The sequence below is a fragment of the Leucoraja erinacea genome, chromosome 8 (genome assembly GCF_028641065.1).
Source record: "Leucoraja erinacea ecotype New England chromosome 8, Leri_hhj_1, whole genome shotgun sequence".
Classification (NCBI taxonomy): Eukaryota; Metazoa; Chordata; class Chondrichthyes; order Rajiformes; family Rajidae; genus Leucoraja; species Leucoraja erinaceus.
This window is the reverse complement of record NC_073384.1, coordinates 46,568,389-46,587,657: the sequence shown is the minus strand read 5'-3', so window position 1 is coordinate 46,587,657 and position 19,269 is coordinate 46,568,389. Positions and strand designations below refer to the sequence as shown.

The 19,269-nt window shown below is 41.7% G+C and overlaps 1 protein-coding gene across 2 annotated transcripts in view; it reads left to right on the top strand.

Moving 5' to 3' along the window:
- Positions 1-16,572, top strand: part of srbd1 (S1 RNA binding domain 1) — a 217,844-nt gene extending 201,272 nt beyond the window's left edge. For both annotated transcript variants that reach the window (XM_055639640.1, XM_055639641.1), the window contains exons 21-22: positions 4,840-5,024; positions 15,667-16,572. In XM_055639640.1, the coding sequence (XP_055495615.1) occupies positions 4,840-5,024; positions 15,667-15,956 (475 nt within the window). In that variant the 3' untranslated portion in view covers positions 15,957-16,572. The remainder of the gene's footprint in view (positions 1-4,839; positions 5,025-15,666) is intronic.
- Positions 16,573-19,269: the final 2,697 nt, after the last annotated feature.

The window sequence follows — 19,269 nt, the reverse complement described above, 5'->3', positions numbered from 1 at the left end:
TTCTTTTTCGATCTGGACGTAACGTTGTTCAGTGTCAGTTAGTGTATGATAGGCGTATGAAACGGGCTTGAAATCGCCATCGGTAGTGGTCTGCAGGCACGCAGCGCCTAGTCTGTACTGGGACGCATCGCATGTGAACGTTACTGGTAACTCCAAAGCAAAGTAGGCGAGAGTAGGTGCGCTAGCCAACTACAATTTGAGAGTGTCAAAAGCCCTTTGGTGCTGCGGATACCAGGACCATGCAGCATCCTTGTCAGTTCTCGCAGGGGGCAGATATGTCGCAGAGGTTGGGAATAAATTTTCCCAGGTAGTTGACCATTCCAAGGAACATGTGTAGGCTCACGACGTCAGCAGGAACCGGCAGTTCGTTGATAGCAGCAGCCTTTGACGGGTCTGGTCTGAGACCATCACTTGTGAAAACGTCCGAAGTAAGTAACTTCTGGAACTTGAAATTTGCAATTCAGGGGATTGAGTTTGAGCTGAATGTCTTTGGCGTGGTCAAGTACTTTCTTCAGGTTAGCGTCATGTTCAGCCAAGTCGCGTTCGTAAATGAGAATATCATCAACAATGATGGCGCATGGGTCCTCAGCAAACAATTGTTCCATCGTTCGCTGGAAAACTTTGCTGGCAGAGTTGATGCCAAAGGACATTCTCAGAAATTTGTATTGGCCAAAGGGGTTGCCGAACGTAATGAGATTGGACGAGTCTGGGTCCAGTGGAATCTGCCAAAACGAGCTTTTGGCATCCAGAACTGAGAATACTGCTGCGTTGCTTATCTGGGCAGCGACTTCTTCTGTCTTTCGCATTGGGTAATGCGGGCATTTGATGGCAGTGTTAAGATCTCTGGGGTTTATGCAGATACGTATCTCCTCCTTGTTTTTCTTTGTTGCGACCACCATCGTGGAAATCCAATCAGATGGGTCAGTAACTTCAGCAATGACACCCATGGAGACCATCCGCTTGAGTTAATTGTGTACTCTGTCACGCATGGCATGCGGAACACGATGTGGTGCTCTGACCACAGGAGTGACTTTGGGATCGACAACAGTGTGGTATTTGATAGGCAACTTTCCAAGCTCGTCGTTAAACAGTTCTTTGTATTGAGAGAGTAACTGTTGAGTGGGCCTGTCAGTGAGAAAGAGTTTGATGGACAGCGCGGCCAAAGTATACCAGGCCTAGATCGTGGCATGCATTGATACCGAGCAAAATCTCTGAATCCCCTTTAACAATATAGAACTTTAAGGTACGGTTCTGCGCATCTATGGTGAACTTTAAATCAGCTTGTCCAAGTGGGTGTAGAACATCTCCTCCGTAAGCCCAAAGCGTGGTCAAGGCCTGTTCAATACATTCAGCATTACGAATTTTTTTAAATTCTGTTGAAGAGATGATGTTGCATTTGGCCCCAGTATCAACCTTCGCGATCAAAGGCCTGTTATTCATAAACATGGTTACCTCAGGGTCAAATTGCTCGTTAGACGAAGGGAAGAGCGAATGCATGGCGGAACTGTTATCTGCACTTTCTGAGAGCGGAGCGGGGGATGGCAAGTCAGGCTCTTGGAAGTCATTATCAGCAAGCTCATGTTGTAGCAGGTGCAGGCTCATTTATGAAGCTGCTTGATTCACATGGGAATGGCAGCATCGTGCAAAGTGGTTTAATTTCTTGCAAAAATTACAGGCTTTCCCATAAGCAACATAGAACTGACAACCTGTAGCATGGAAATAGTTGCAATTTTGACACTGAACAGTAGACCCCATGCGGGAGTTGCGGGAGGAGTAGTCTGTAAGATTGACACTATGCTGCGAACGGTGACCGAAGGGCACAGAAAGTGTGGGGAGACGTTATCTCAGAAATCCGACAGGCATGCTCTGCTTGATCAAGGGTTAGGTCAGCATTACGAAGAAGTTCACCCCGTAACTTGCTATCAAGCATACCTCCAACAAGTTTGTCGCGGATGAGCTCATCTCGTAAATCACGAAATTGACAGCATGCAGCCATATGCTTCCGGTCACTGATAAAATGCTCAATCGGTTCCCCGACCTGCTGTAAACGAGCATAAAATGTGGTCCTTTCAATAATGTAGTTTGAGGGCAGGTCACACAGCTCTCTGAACTTTCTGAGCAAAACTGCAGGGTTGTCGATCGTCCCAGCAGGCACTCTGACCTGACCGTTATCATCCAAAACAGCAGGCGCAAAAGTGAAGTTGTCGGTGCGATTCGTTGCTTCTGGTCCCGCCAAGTTAAGCAGAACAGAGGCACACACATCGGGGGGGGGGTCATTGCGATGAACGATGCGAGCATAATGAGTGTAGTCGTGCTTGAAAAGACGCCAGCGTTCAGCAATGTCAGAGTCAAAGATCAGAGGACTTGGATGGCGACACGAATTTGCCATGATGGAGATAGTAAACACAGATTTTTTTTTTAAACAAAACCCAATAAACATGAACAAAGTGGGCAAGATTCACTCTCTGACACTATGTAATGAGGTGACACAAAAACATTTAAAGATACAACACATGTTTATTCAATCTATTTACAGCAAGGATCTGCAAACATTACATTTCCCAGCTGCTGCTCATACTAACTAGCTCTTGATAATATAAAGCAAATACTAGGCGGAGCCACTACTAACAAGGACTATAATTGGCGAGTATGAAATAGCCAATCTACAATGCCAAATGATTTTCAAATGATGTTTGACTTAGGCGGAGGGTTTGTGGACAATCATTTTCCCACATAATGAGCACAGTAAGAGTAGAAGACAATTATTCACATGATTCCTGTTGGCCTGCTGAGCCCGTGGAGCAGTTTACTTGACTGTTCCAATTTGGGGAACGCTAAGAAAAGTGAGAAAGTAAAACTGCACTACTCCTGATATATTTATCTATCAGGGGGTTTTTTAATTGAATTGTAGGTAGTGCACTAGAAAATAATCTTTCTCAAAGCATTTCTTAGGAAGCCACAAGTTTCATTTCACTTGCATTCCACTTTTCATATACCATGTCCTTCACTATTCAGGCAGCTGTGACCCACCACAGACGTTGTGCTTGCATGATCATTTATATCATTCAGCCGCTGCAATGAGCAACTCATTGTCAACTGTGCAGCTCATTCCACAGTGAAGTAATGTCAGAAAATGTTAAGACGTTGTCATTTCATGGCAATGCTTTTGATTGCATAATTTTTTCTTTAAGATTCAGCATCTGCAATAGTTTATTTCCATAATTCTGATGCATTCGAGTCTTGTGTTTTCTGATGAACCAGGACCTAAATGCTTTTTTTGGGGGGGGGGGCTGACATATTTCTAAGTGTTCATCCATTGAATTTCAGAGTTCTGAGATAATACTGAGACAACCTGTAACTTTATGATATACCGTGTCTAATTTGGATTAAATAACCAAAACTATAAACACAATGTGAACAGGAAAGATACAGCAGGATAATTTGTCAATTTTCCAGAGATATTTGTATTTTAATGACATCAAAGTGACCTTTTCCACCAATGTATGTGAATGGACACACTGCTGGTTTTGAAAGGCAACCTATAAAGCTATAGGTGCTGATATACTCAGCAGGCCAGGCAGCATCTGTGGAGGGAGAAATAGTTAACTTGTCAGTTCAAAACCTAACATGTAAACCAGTTATCAACATGAATAATTACTATGTTTCTGTTTCCACAGATGCTGACTAACATACTTAAGCATTTTCTGTTTTTCTTTAAAATATTCAGCATCTGCAATTTTTTATTTGAATTTTCTGTGAAACGATACATTTACTAGTATGTTGACATTATTCCTCAAACAGCAAAATATTTGAATCAAAATACTTTTAATTAGAAAGACAACATACAAATTTGGTTAATATACAAACAGTGGTGGAATGGTTTTTAGGAACATTGATCTGGGACAGCATTAGTGGTCACTTGGGGGGAAAACTAGACTAATTAAGACAAACCAGCACAGATTTATGGAGGAGTTATGGAAGAGTGAATGGATAGAATCGATGAGGATACTGCAGAGGATGCAATAACTGGAGAATCAAAGATCGAGCAAAAATAAGGAAGTAAAAGCAATTGGTAAGAGTATTGGTAAAAAAAATTATTGGAAAAGCCAATGAAGAATATAAGTGGAACATGGGTGGGTAGGAGGTGGAAAGGGTGAAATGGGTGCAATTTTCTGATTATGTTTTAAATGGTAAGGTTGGAACCTTGTTTTCCTCGTAAAATCACTATAGGCCAACATCTAGGGGTAGCAGGCAATTAGCAAGCCAGAATACAATAATTTGGAAAATTAATAACAAAGAATGATATTGGTGACTTTTACATTTATCAGTATGTTCAGATATGTAAATTCTGCAGCCTGTAAGAAGAGAGAAATGCTATGACTCAGAAAGAAGAACACGGGACCAAAGGAAATGCTGTATCTTATTCCCACCAATGAGAGTGTATATAGGAGGGGAAGGTCCAGAAGATTTTAGAGTCATGGATTCAACTTCCTGTATTTTTATCTGCTTCCATTTCCAAGCTTTTAATCCAGCTAAATTTTTAATTTATTTCATAATCAGTAACATCTCTGCAAAATAGAAAGAACAGACCATCTGTTACTAGTTTTTTTTAGATAAATAATTATTTTCACAAGTGACTGGTGAGATATTAACATAGAATGTTTTCGTGACAATATAAGAGATTTTTGGTTATCTGGCAAGTCATAAAACATTGGTAATGGTGGCGAAAAGGATGCATATTGACAAATAGTTGAACATTTTTATCAGATTTTGTGCAGCAACAGCATTTAATTTTGTTTTGTTACACTGTGTTTCTAATTTTCCTTCTACCTATTTCAGGTTCTTGTCGTTCATTGGCGGAAACCTGTGTGACATTGGGAGCTCTGCTATGCAGAATAGTGTGAACGCAGCATTGAGAAACAATTCAATCGATACTTTAGCTCAAAAACTTGATACAACAGTGCCAACACTTCAGATGATTATTGATGGACTAAAACAGCCTCGCGACTATGACATTAGAGCAGGTAACGACTTCCAACAACAGCCAGGGACAATGGCAATTATTTACACCTTAAACAAATATATGTTAGTATCTGTGATCCTTGCCCCACATACTGGAACATGCTGAAACTGAACTCTAGCCAGCTGGTCTTTAAATGACTCCCGCATGTTAGATGTGGATTTATCCAATAGCAGCTATTCCAAATTTAATCTCCCAACCATCTGCCTAATAATGTGGGAATTTGCCCCCTCCCCAATGTATCACTTTCCCGCAAGGTCTAGGCTTATCCTCATTCATAACGCTCTTTCAATGCAAGAAGTTATGATCACTGTTTTGAAAATGCTCTTCCACTGAAACATCAGTCACCTGGTCAGGCTTTCTTCCCAATACAAGGTCCAGTAGTGTCCCTCCTCTAGTTGGACTATCCACAAGCTGTTTCATGAAACTTTCAGATACACCTAATAAATTCTGCCCAGCCACGGTCTCCTGCACTCAGGAAGTACTAGACAATATTGGGGAAGTTAAAGTGATCCAATACGATAACCTTGTTGCTTTTACATCGTTCCATAATCTTTTTACATATCTGTACCTCTATCTCTTGCTGGCTATTGGAAGGTCTATGGTATAATCCCGTCAAATCTACTGCCCTCCCCTGCCCTGAACTGTCCTCTCACCAGCTAGATTGCTGGTTTGACCTCCTATCGACCGAATCCGGAAGTGGCGGCACTGCCCTGGCAGCAGCGGCTCGCCTGCAGTCCGTTTGTTTTTACTTTTTTGGTTGTTTTTTTCTCGTTTTGTCTAGTTACGTTTTTTGTTTTTAGGTTGTGTTTATGTGGGTGGGAGGGGGGGGGGGGGGTTGAAACGGGGCTTGCTATCTCTCCCTTTGGGGGAATGCAACTTTTTTGTCGTATCCCCCTTCTCTGCCTCCGTCTGCGCTGAGGCCTAATGGCGGAGCTGGCGACCTCGAGACTCCAGAGGCAGAGCCAGTCAGGACTTGCCTTGGGCTCGCTCCCATGAGGGCGGTCCGGCTCGGGGCTGGAACGGCGCTCCCGTGAGGGGCTGTGACGCTCCCATGAGGGCGGCCTGGCGCGGGGCTGAGACTCCCGTGAGGGGCTGTGGCGCTCCCGTCGGGGCGGCCCAGCTCGAGTGTGGAATGGCGCTCCCGTCGGAGCGGCCCAGCTCGAGAGAGGAACGGCACTCACATGAGGGCGATCCGGCTCGGGGCTGGAACGATGCTCCGGTGGCTGGGACGGCGTTCTGGCGGCGGTGACCTGAGTCCGGGGTTAGAATAGAATAGAATTACCTTTATTGTCATTCAGACCTTACGGTCTGAACGAAATTTCGTGCCTGCAGTCATACATACAATAATACAATAATAAACAACAACAAACACAAATTAACATCCACCACAGTGAGTCCTCCAAACACCTCCTCACTGTGGTGGAGGTAAAAAATTTAGGGCTGCAGTCTCTTCCCTCTTCTTCAGCCGCGGGCAAGCGGCTGCGTCTGCTGGACTGGAGGGCGGCAGCTTCGACCACCCCGGGCCGCGGTGTTTGTGCCGGCCCGTTTGCGGGGTTCGGTGAGCCGCGGGACTGTTTGTGCCATCGCCCGGTGGGGTATCGCCTCAGCGCAGAGGGAGAAGAGGAGGGAAGAGACTGCAGCCCTGAGATTTTTGCCTCCACCACAGTGAGGAGGTGCTTGGAGGACTCACTGTGGTGGATGTTAATTTGTGTTTATTGTTGTTTATTACTGTATTATTGTATGTATGACTGCAGGCACGAAATTTCGTTCAGACCGTAAGGTCTGAATGACAATAAAGGTAATTCTAATTCTAATTCTAATTCTTTGAACAGTGGCGGACTGGGTCTAAAAATATTGGTTGCCAGGAGACAAAGGTGGCCCACCTACCACTACAATGCTATCATTTAACAGGGGCCCACTTGCCATCACTTGCTATCACTTCATCAGGGGCCCACTTGCCATTGGGCAAGCTGACACCCTGGCCAGTCCGCCACTGCCTTTGAACTATCTTTAATTGGATTTATCGGATTTTATTTTTCACTAAATATTGTACCCTTTATCCTCCATTTGTATATTGTTGACGACTTGATTGTAATCATGTATCGTCTTTTGGCTGGATAAGTCACAACAAAAAGCTTTTCTCTGTACCTCAGTGCATGTGACAATAATAAACTAAACTAGAGAGAAATAGTCCATCCTGCCTAATCTCTCCACACAGGATGATCTTCCCCATTCCAGATAAACTTTAATTGTATTCCTTCTATACTTATTTCTAAGATTATTCTTCTTTAGCTTGGGTTTGAAATTGGTCTTTCCAACCTCTAGTCAGTGTCAGGGTGACTGGATCAAATATATGTGGGAGAATGGAGTGAAGGGCATTTATGTCAAGGATAAGATCTCAAATGGTTCTTAAAAGTATTTTCTTTGTTGAAGGTGGTGACTGTCTCATTGCCTTTGATAAGCTGTCCTTCATTCCTGGCTCTTGAATTGGAGGAGACCGTAATTGTTTGGTCTTTAGCTTTGTTAGCAGAGAGGAAATTACAAGTTCAGTTATCAGCTATTTTCTGGATTTTCTATTTTCATTCCACTCACCTTATGTTGCATAGTTCACAAGTTTTTTGTTCGACCTGGACATTGAGATGCCCAAAGAGCTATTTTAATCCCCTTTGGGTCTGATGGAATTTGCTGGATCTGCTGAGCCTCCTCATCAAATCTCGCTGTTTTCTCTAAGAGTAGCTATGAGCCTCTTCATAGATTCAATTGCGGTGGAGTTCAGAGAAGTCCAGGCAGAGTGAACACTCTATGGCTCTATGTTTGCTTGGAATTAAGTTGTCTGTGGAACGTTCACAAAGATGTGCTTTGTCTGCATGGCCCTTGATACTATTGATATTGATTTTCTTGTGGCAGTGTTTCAATGGTTCTGAAGGTTTGCAAGCCATAGTGATGGTAATGATCGAGCAGATTAGGTGAAGGCCAACCCAGAAATCTTTAGTACCTGCCACAGCATGAGTGATGTAGACATCCTTGAGGGTTCTTACTTGATATGGTGACATATTCTAACAGATGTCATGGCCTAATTAAGAATATTGTCGTGGTCTTGTCTTTCTGCCAAAAGTTGATGTTGGTTTTGGCAAGATCATATTCCAAACAATTGCTCAGGAGAAGCACTCGAATGGAGTTGGCTTTCCCTCTCTTCTTTACTAATCACACCAGATATCCAGATATTTCAATCCACTCAAACCTGGCATTGAAAAGTTGCCCAGGAGGGTGGGTTTATTTCCTCTGGGATGCAGGCTATTTTTTTAAATAAAAAAAATAAATTTCCCAGAGCCTCATCCATAACTTACAGGAGTTAAAGTGTGGATCAGTTTCAAAATCTCTGAAACCACCTCTCACCGAGTACAGACATCAATGCCTTGAGCTCTTGACACAAAGTTGTATTCTGATCTTCTCATAAAGCAAATGTTCATAATACAGATGTATCAAACTTGATGTTTTATTTGTAGCAGATGATGGTTTATACTGAGCATAAACACAAAGTGCTGGAGCAACTCAACGGGTCAGGCAGCATCTCTGGAGAAAAAGCATGTGTGACGTTTTGAGTCGGAATCTTTCAAAATGTCAATGTTTTTATTTATTTGTTGCTTTCATAAAACAAAAAAGACGTTGTATTTAAAAATGCTAGCTAACTTGCATTTATCTTTTGCTTCTAATGAGGTAAAACTTGCTCGTACAGTCGTAAAATCATTTGCGTTGAACAACACATTAGTTTCCTTTAGAGATACAGCATGAAAACAGGCCCTTCGGCCCACCAAGCATCGATTACCCGTTCATAGGTTCTATGTTTTCCCACTTTTTCATCCCCTCCCTACAGAGGCCAATTAACCTACAAAACTACATGTCTTTGCAGATTATTATATCATTTTAATTATTTTAATGAGCATGTGTTAGCTCTGGGAAGTAATGGCAGAGGTACACTGGAACAAGTTTGCTTTGAGATCATTACATTGATGTTTTGTAACCATCATATTGATTACATTTGGAGAATGTGGTGTAAGACTAGTTTTCTGTGAAATATATATGTTTAATCTGAAGTTATTTATTGAGAAACACCAGGCGTGCAGTGTCCTGCAGCACAACTACAGTATGGAAGGTGCATAATGTGCCAAATCTGTTGTGTGCACAGAAGACATAGTTGGACCAAGTGCAATCAGGAATAGATGACTGGTTTTGAAGTAAATCTTAGCAGATAAAAGATTGTTGTTTATTCCTTTTTTTTGCCAAATAGTCCTAATGCCTGAGTGCTCGTAAATTGACTCAAGAATAAAGTCATGGCATAACAAGGTTAAATAGAAGGTAGATGCTGAGCTGGAAAGAAATAATTTTAACCATTTTTTGAAAAACAAATTGAAATAAACTATTATCAACAGAAGTGGATCATGAAAATAAAATGAACATGAGTGGACCATAAAAATAAAATTCCCATGAATTGAAATGCATATCTCTACCAATGTAGAATATTTATTGAAATACCAAGTCAATACAAAACAGCACCTCACTGGATTGCTCCAACTCAGCATTTCATTCTGTATACATTCCATTTTAATTCTGTTCGGCTCACTCTCTTTTTTGTTTGCTAAACTGGCAAATGGTTGCAGTTACAGAAAGTCAGATTATGCAACAAGTTGATTAAACATTTGTGCACTTTTTATTTACTTTAGTTTAGTCAAAGAAAGTTAAAAGAATTGTTGGACTCAATCCAGAATGATTTAATCATGTGTAAAGAAAATAGGTGACCAGAAATGTTACCTATCCATGTTCTCCAGAGATGCTGCCTGACCCGCTGAGTTACTCCGGCACTTTGTGTTCTATTACGATTTAATCATTTCTCATTTGCTTAGTGTCACTTCGGACTTTGAAGGATGCACCTCCATTGTTTTAAAGAATGTATTTATTACATCACTGGCAAGGCCAGCATTTGTTGTTCAAATATTTTTGTCTATGAAAAGGTGATGGTGAGCAGCCACCTTGGATCGTTGAGGTCCAGCTAGTGAAACAGAGCTGTTGGAAAGGAAGTTCCAGAACAGAGATATACTTCTAAATCAGGAGTAGACAAAAAATGCTGGAGAAACTCAGTGAGTGAGGCAGCATCTATGGAGAAAAGGAGTAGGTGACGTTTCGGGTCGAGATCCTTCTTCAGACTGATGTCAGGGGGGGGGAGGGAAAAAGAAAGGAAGAGGCGCAGACAATAGGCTATGTGGGAGCGCTGGGAAGGGGGAGGGGAATAAGGGAGAACGCAAGGACTACCTGAAATTAGAGGTCAACAAGAAGAACTAAAGTAAACTAGAGAAGTTCTAAATCAGGACGTTGTTTGCCTTGTAGAGGAACCTGTAGGTGGCAATGTTCCCACGGGCTTGCTGCCAGAATATTTGGTGGTGAGGCTGCAAATTCAGGTCCTAATGTTGGGCCTAGACATATAACTGCAGTGCATTTTGTACAGGGTACATACTGTAGCTGCAATTGGCTATTGATGAAGGCTATCGATGTTTAGAATGATGTTTAGTATGCCAATCAAGCAAGTTGCTTTGTCCTGAACGATGTTGGGTTTTTCAAGTGTTATTGGTGCCGCACTCATCCAGGAAGAGGGGAGAACTCCATCATGTCCCTGATAGGCTTTGGGACATCAGAAGGCCAGTCACATACCAATGAATATCCAGCGTATACACAAAATACTGGAGTAACTCAGCGGGTCAGGCAGCATCTCTGGAGAGAAGGAATGGGTGACATTTCGGGTCGAGATCCTTCTTCAGACAATCTTTTCTTCAGAAGAAGGGTCTCGACCCAAAACATCACCATTCCTTCTCTCCAGAGATGCTGCCTGCCCCGCTGAGTTACTCTGGCATTTTGTATCTACCTTTGTTTTAAACCAGCATCTGCAGTTCTTTCCTACAGAATATTCATCTTCTAACTTGGCAGTTTTGTCAAGGCTGGTCGAGTTTTTGTTCGAAACTGGTCCCACACTATGTCGATGCTCCTTTGGCATAAATGCCACCTACTCATAGCTTATTTTTATATGCTCCCTTTAAAAGTTGTTAAGCTGCTATGATTATGATTGTAGGTTAGTGTACAGGGATGATAGTTGGCCGATGGACCTGTTTCCGCACAGTATGTAAAGTAAAATGTCCAAAGCGTGATGGTATTTCGGTCACAGTCACAGAGGTCGACCTCTCACTTCTGAGGTCTGTTCCCACCTGCTTTAAAAGAGGTCTGTTCCCACCTGCTTTAAAAGGGCATCAATAATACCAGTCGGTGCCCAAGAAGAGCAAGGTGACGTGCCTCAATGACTATCGACCAGTGGCACTGACGTCGGTGGCTTTGAGAGGTTGATCATGGCGCAAATCAACTCATACCTCGACAAAAACCTGGACCCACTGCAGTTCGCTTACCGCCACAACAGATCAACGGTGGATGTGATCTCTTTGGCTCTCCATTCCGCTCTGGACCACTTGGACAACAGAAACTCGTATGTCAGGCTGTTATTCATTGACTACAGCTCGGTATTTAATACAATCATCCCCTCCAAGCTGGTTACCAAACTATCAGAACTGGGTCTCTGCGCATCCCTCTGCAATTGGATCCTCGACGTCCTCATTCACAGATCACAGCCTGTCCATATTGGTGGAAATGTGTCAGCCTCGATAACAATCAGCAGGGGAGCACCTCAAGGCTGCGTGCTCAGCCCCCTGCTGTACTCACTCTATAATTATGACTGCGTAGCCGGTCATAGTAAGAACTCCATCATCAAGTTCGCTGACGACACCGCTGTTGTGGGACGTATCACTGATGGGGACGTGTCAGAGTATAGAAGTGAGATTGACCGTTTGACCTAATGGTTCCAGCACAATAACCTGGCTCACAACTCCAGCAAAACCAAGGAACTGATTGGGGACTTTGGAAGGGGTAGGATGGGAACCCATAGTCCCGTTTATATCAACGGGTCGATGGTTGAGGGGTCAAGAACTTCAAATTCCTGGGCGTGCACATCTCTGAAGATCTCTCCTGGTACGGGAACACTGATGCAATTATAAAGAAAACACATCAGCGCCTCTGCTTTCTGAGAAGATTACGGAGAATCGGTATGTCCAGGAGGACTACTCGATCTTCTACAGGTGCACAGTAGAGAGCATGCTGACCGGTTGCACCGTGGCTTGGTTCGGCAACGAGCGCCCAGGAGCAGAAAATGTTGTAAACACTGCCCAGTCCATCATCGGCTCTGACCTCCCTACCATCGAGGGGATCTATCGCAGTCGCTTCCTCAAAGAGGCTGCCAGCATCACCAAGGCTCCACACCATCCTGGCCACTCACTCATCTCCCTGCTGCCTTCAGGTAGAAGGTACAGGAGCCTGAAATCTGCAACATCCAGGTTCAGGAATAGCTGCTTCCCCACAGCCATCAGGCTATTAAACTCAACTCAAACAAAATTCTGAACATTAATAGCCCATGGCACTTTATCTGGTTATTTATGTGTGTGTGTGTATATATATTCAATAGTATATGGTCACACTGATCTGTTCTGTATTTATTTATGCCTACTATATTCTGTTGTGCTGAAGCAAAGCAATAATTTCATTGTCCTATCTGGGACACATGACAATAAACTCTCTTGAATCTTGAATCTAAAGTAGAAACAAACTTTCTTTGGAATTAATGAACCTCTAACTATGTACACATCAATATAAATTTTGGTGCAATTGCGTTTAGAGATATGTGACGGAACACATTTGGTGAATGTAGGAATGCGGAGGTAACATGTTATCTTTAAGATGTTGCTGGTAAACCAAAAACATCTACACTGGTATTATTAACTGTCAATCGCAAACAAATTTAGTCTGGTAAATTATTTGGTTACCTGCATGTGTGAGGTTAAAAACATTGTGCCAAATACTGGACTTTAGGGCATGTACTGATTAAATTGCAATAGTAGGTATCCACTCCACCCCGTTCTTGTGAGCCTCTTTCCTTAGAGCTGACACTCCATGTCTAACTTGTGCAAGACCACTTTTACGTTGCTAAATTGCGATTTTCCTTAATCTCAGTTCATCTCATTGGCAATAGTCTCACCTCCTAGCTGGGTCAACAGTGTGGGTTCAGTGCTTAGTGGGGGATGATGCTTGAGTACGAAGAAAGACCATCTTTTCAATGAATTGTTAAACGTAATCTGTTGGCTCGGGTTAAAATATAATCAAATAATAAATATAGCTCAACTGAAATTAAGCATAGGGGTTCTTGCCATTAGGATGCTGGCATACATTTATCCATTAGCCAGCACAATTAAAACAGTCCATCTGATGCTTTTTCCCTTTCCTCTGCATTATAGGTTGAGAGCTTTGATCTTTATTAGCTACAGCACAATCTATTATCGAGAAAAAAATCAAATAAATGCTTGCTTCCTTCCTGCAGTGGATCAGTCAGTTTTACACACATGTATTTCTCCAGTTAAATGTATTGCCACCCAATCTGACCCTTTAATCTGCCACAGACATTTTAAATCCTTCACATTCCCAAATGGCAAGCTCCCATTGACAAGCATTGTCCATTTCTGAAGTTCATCCATTTTACTTAAGTGAGGTAGATGGTACAAAGATGGTAGCATGTTCAGTGCTCAAGAGTTAGACATATGTCCCATTCTGCCATATAAGGCACTCCAAGCCTTACTGAAGATATAATGGCAGCCAACTTGAGTCTCATCACAACTCAGTAAAATGTATTTTGTGAATACTTTATTTTTCGGAAACGTGTATGTAATGTTCCAATATTCCACATTAGGAGGTGTGGGAAGATGGAGATTTACAAACTGTATTTTAAATGACCAAGGAAACTATGTGGCAATATAAAAAGTTTTCGTTTCAAATAGCCCAACCTTTTTATATGTACAGTGGCTTGCAAAAGTTTTCATACCCCTTGAACTTTTCCACATTTTGTCACGTTACAACCACAAACGTAAATGTATTTTATTGTGAGTTTATGTGATAGACCAACACAAAGTGGTGCATAATTGTGAAGTGGAAAGAAAATGAAACATGATTTTCAAGTTTTTTTTACAAATAAAAAACTGAAAAGTGTGGCATGCAAAAGTATTCAGCCCCCCTGAGTCAATATTTTGTAGAACCACCCTTCGCTGCAATTACAGCTGCAAGTCTTTTGGGGTATGTCTCTACCAGCTTTGCACATCTAGAGACTGAAATTTTTGCCCATTCTTCTTTGCAAAATAGCTTAAGCTCAGTCAGATTGGATGGAGAGCGTCTGTGAACAGCAATTTTCAAGTCATGCCAGAGATTCTCAATTGGATTTAGGTCTGGACTTTGACTGGGCCATTCTAACACATGAATATGCATTGATGTAAACCATTCCATTGAAGCTCTGGCTGTATGTTTAGGGTCGTTGTCCTGCTGGAAGGTGAACTTCCACCCCAGTCTCAAGTCTTTTGCAGACTCTAACAGGTTTTCTTCCAAGATTGCCCTGTATTTGGCTCCATCCATCTTCCCATCAACTCTGACCAGCTTCCCTGTCCCTGCTGAAGAAAAGCATCCCCACAGCATGATGCTGCCACCACCATGTTTCACAGTGGGGATGGTGTGCTCAGGGTGATGTGCAGTGTTAGTTTTCCGCCACGCATAGCGTTTTGCATTTAGGCCAAAAACTTCTATTTTGGTCTCATCTGACCAGAGCACCTTCCTCCACATGTTTGCTGTGTCCCCCACATGGCTTGTGGCAAACTGCAAACGGGACTTCTTATGGCTTTTTTCCAACAATGGCTTTCTTCTTGCCACTCTTCCATAAAGGCCCGATTTGTGGCGTGCACGACTAATAGTTGTCCTGTGGACAGATTCTCCCACCTGAGCTGTGGATCTCTGCAGCTCCTCCAGAGTTACCATGGGCCTCTTGGCTGCTTCTCTGATCAATACTCTCCTTGCCCGGCCTGTCAGTTTAGGTGGACGGCCATGTCTTGGTAGGTTTGCAGTTGTGCCATGATCTTTCCATTTTCCGATAATGGATTGAACAGTGCTACCGTGAGGTGTTCAAAGCTTGGGATATTTTTTTATAACCTAACCCTGCTTTAAACTTCTCCACAACTTTATCCCTGACCTGCCTGGTGTGTTCCTTGGGCTTCATGATGCTGTTTGTTCACTAATGTTCTCTAACGAACCTCTGAGGCCTTCACAGAACAGCTGTATTTATACTGAGATTAGATTACACACAAGTGGACTCTATTTACTAATTAGGTGACTTCTGAAGGCAATTGGTTGCACTGGATTTTATTTAGGGGTATCAGAGTAAATTGGGCTGAATACTTTTGCACGCCACACTTTTCAGTTTTTTATTTGTAAAAATATTTGAAAACCATGTATCATTTTCCTTCCACTTCACAATTATGCGCCACTTTGTGTTGGTCTATCACATAAAATCCCAATAAAATACATTTACGTTTGTGGTTGTAACGTGACAATATGTGGAAAAGTTCAAGGGGTATGAATACTTTTGCAAGCCACTGTATATCTGAATACCCTCATTTATATATTTTTCAAATTAGAAACAATTTCTAGTCTTGTTTTAATGTGCCTTATTTTATGTTCCTGTGCAGGATTTGAACAACGTGATTTTAAAAGAAACATTGTCTCCCTTGATGATTTAAGAAGTGGAACGGTTCTGACTGGAAGAGTGGACAACGCTACTCTTTTCGGAGTCTTTGTGGACATAGGTGTCGGTAGATCTGGCCTGATCCCTATTCGTTACATTACTGCAGCCAAGCTACCTGCATCTAAAAGACGTCGAAGTCTAGGCCTTGGTCCGGGTGAAAGAGTAGAAGTTAAAGTGATGGAGGTTGATCGTGCAAGAAACAGGATTTCTTTGGATCTCATACGAGTTTTATAAAAAACAAAACACTTTTTTTTTGCATCGAACAAGGCAGCAGCTAAAATTCAGTGCTGTTACCTTTTAGAGATTTTGAGTATATTGAATGTTTTCTGGTAAATTATCTAAATTCAGAGACCGAAACACAATTAAGAATGTCTGAATGTCTGAGAAAGTCAATTAATGATTTGAATTTGTAATTGCAGTCTTTATGAACAATTTATCAATGAGAGAAAATAGTATGGGCATTTGCATATATAGAGTTTCTGCCTTATAGCGCATACGATGCCAGAGACCCGGGTGCGATCCTGGCTATGAGTGCTTGTCTGTACGGAGGGTGTACGTTCTCTCCGTGACCTTGGTGGACTTCTCTGAGATTTTCGGTTTCCTCCCACACTCCAAAGAAGTCCAGGTTTGTGGGCTAATTTGCTTTGTGTAAATGTAAAATTGTCCCTGATGTGTGCAGAGTAGTGTTAATGTGCGAGGATCGCTGGTCGGTGCGGACTTGGTGGGTCGAAGGGCCTGTTTCATTAAACTAAACACTGTAATTGGCTCATGTGGAACACAATCGGCATTTATGTTACATAACCTTGTTTGTTCGTCTGAAATAAAATACATACCCATGTTCTGAACCAGTAATATAGATGATCATGTATACAGATATTATTAATAATACAAGTTTTATTCCTCATGTAATGGACAGAAATGCACTTTTCTTTATGTGTAGAAACACAAGATGGGCAAGTACTGTATTCTCATAAAAATAGAGGTTATAATGTAATGCTATCTTTTGTATCATTGAGGACACATATACAAATTATCAAATTGCAATATTTCAAAAAGCAAGTTCAATCATTCATCAGGTAAAATTGGAATGATAATGTGAGCAGAAAATTTAAAAAGTTCATGGGAATTTAAATAGAAGTAAATTGTATAGAAGCAGCAGAGATTTGCATGCCTACTATATTGCTTTGTCTAACAGTGCATCCCTTAAGAATTCCAGTAGTGGCCTCTCCATAGCACCACCCAGCTGCTTGTGTTGAGTGACAGATTTTGCAGACCAATACAGATGCCAAACTCTAATAAAGTAAAAGCCTTGGGAAAACAAAAGGCAATTATTGGAGGGTAGCAATGCACTAATCAGGCATTTTCAAAATTAATCCCATATTCCCCTACTGTATTAGATCTCTTGTTTTTTTTTTTTGTTATTTATCCAGTAACCCAAAGCTTGAATCAAAATTATTTGCCTCCAGCCCATTCTGCTCTCAAAGGGAATTTGTACCAAGGAATAATGTTGGAAATGGCTTGCAATTAGTTTCTGAGCTTAAAAAAAAACACTAATGAGTTCCCAGGGAATATGATAAAATATGATAGCTTAAATATGAATATTTGAATTGGACAATTAACCATGCACAAAATAGTTGGCAATCAGCAATACTGACTTTAAGGATATAAATCCAATCACCTAGTAATTCCTGGTAAACAGAAGGACACAATTTCAAATTAGTATCCTTCAGATTAGTTTTAAGATCATATGAAAATAAGTAGCATAAAAATCTGATGTTTACAATTTTTTTAAGTATACAATTATGTACTGAAACATACTATTGTCACTATGATACTTTATAGCTCACATATCACAATCAGATGAGAGAGAAAAAAAATCAGGGCTGACACTGATGCAGTGCTGGGGAATTGCTGCATTGTTAGAGGTGCCATCTCCCAGGTGAGATGTTTAACTGAGGAATGTCTCTTATAAAAGGTTGGTGAACATATCCATAGTTCAACTTCATTGAAGAGTCGGGGAGCAGAGTCAATGTTTATCTCTCAATCGATATTTCCAAAATGTATTTTTTATCTTGCTGTTTATGTGAGTTTGTGGTGCACAAAATGGCTGCTGTATTTGCCAAAATGCAGCAATGTATTCACTGGGTGGGATAGTGATGCAGCGGTAGAGTTGCTGCCTCATAGCGCCAGAGACCCAGGTTCGATCCTGACTACAGGTGTTGTCTGTGCAGAGTTTGTACGTTCTCCCTGTGACCATGTGGGTTTCTCCGGGCGTTCCAGTTTTCTTCCAAAGATGTGCAGATTTGTAGGTTGATTGGTTTTGTAAATTGTCCCTAGTGTGGAGGATAGTACTAGTGTATGGGTGATTTCTGGTCAGTGCAAACTCGTTGGACCAAAGGGTCTGTTTCCACTCTCTACCTCTAAACTAAACTAAAGTTCAAAAATACTTCATTGACTATAAAGTACTCGGGGATGTTCTGAAAGGAGTGTAGGTTGCTATTTTTGTCTATCTGAATTAATTTATAATGCTTGATTATGAACTGGGTTTTGAATAATCATACTTACAACATTAACAACGCTATATTTCAAGTTTTGTTTAGAAATACAGCATAGAAACGGACTCAATCCCCACTGAGTCCATACCGACCATTGATCACCCATACAATAGTTCTATGTTAAACCACTTTCTCGTCCACTCCCTGCACATCAGGGACAGTTTACAGAGACCAATTAACCAACAAACCCTAGACAGATACAAAATGCTGGAGTAACTCAGCGGGACAGGCAGTATCTATAAATGCTGGAGTAACTCAGCGGGACAGGCAGTATCTATGGAGAGAAGGAATGTTTGACGTTTCGGGGTAGGATCGTTCTTCAGACAAATTGTGTGGGGTGCAGAAAGCTGGAATATAGGACGGCCAGAACAGAGCCTGGATTATAATAGGTTGTAACAAGTGACGTGACGGGGGGGGGGGGGGGGGGGGGGGGGGGGGGGGGGGTTGTTGATAGGCAGATGGATGGATGGATGGACAAAGATGAAAAGACCAAAGGGATGAGAGAGTTAGATAGAGCTCTAGGTAGGTATGTTACAAAACCTACCTGAATCGTGGCTGAGCATCTGCCCTACCCCGTGTGTGTGATTTTGGCGCTGTTTAGAGGGGGCGGGTTTAAAACGCGATTTTTGCTAGGCTGTTGCAATCGAAAATGTTCAGCCTCAGATTCAGATTCAGATTCAATTTTTAATTGTCATTGTCAGTGTACAGTACAGAGACAACGAAATGCATTTAGCATCTCCCTTGTAAATCATTAACGGAAAATCGGGAAGCCTAGTAAATCATTAACGGAAAATCGCTGAAAGACCCCGTCGCAAAAGGTATTATTAGTTTTTATGGCCTTGTATAATAGTTATAGTAGTTTAAAAATCACTCTCTCAACCCGCAACCTCTCGCAGCCCCAGGGTTTTATAAAGCAAACAATTAAAGGTATGTACCTTATTTTTACATTAAATGGGGCTTGTATATAACCCTGTATATAAAGTTTTCTATAG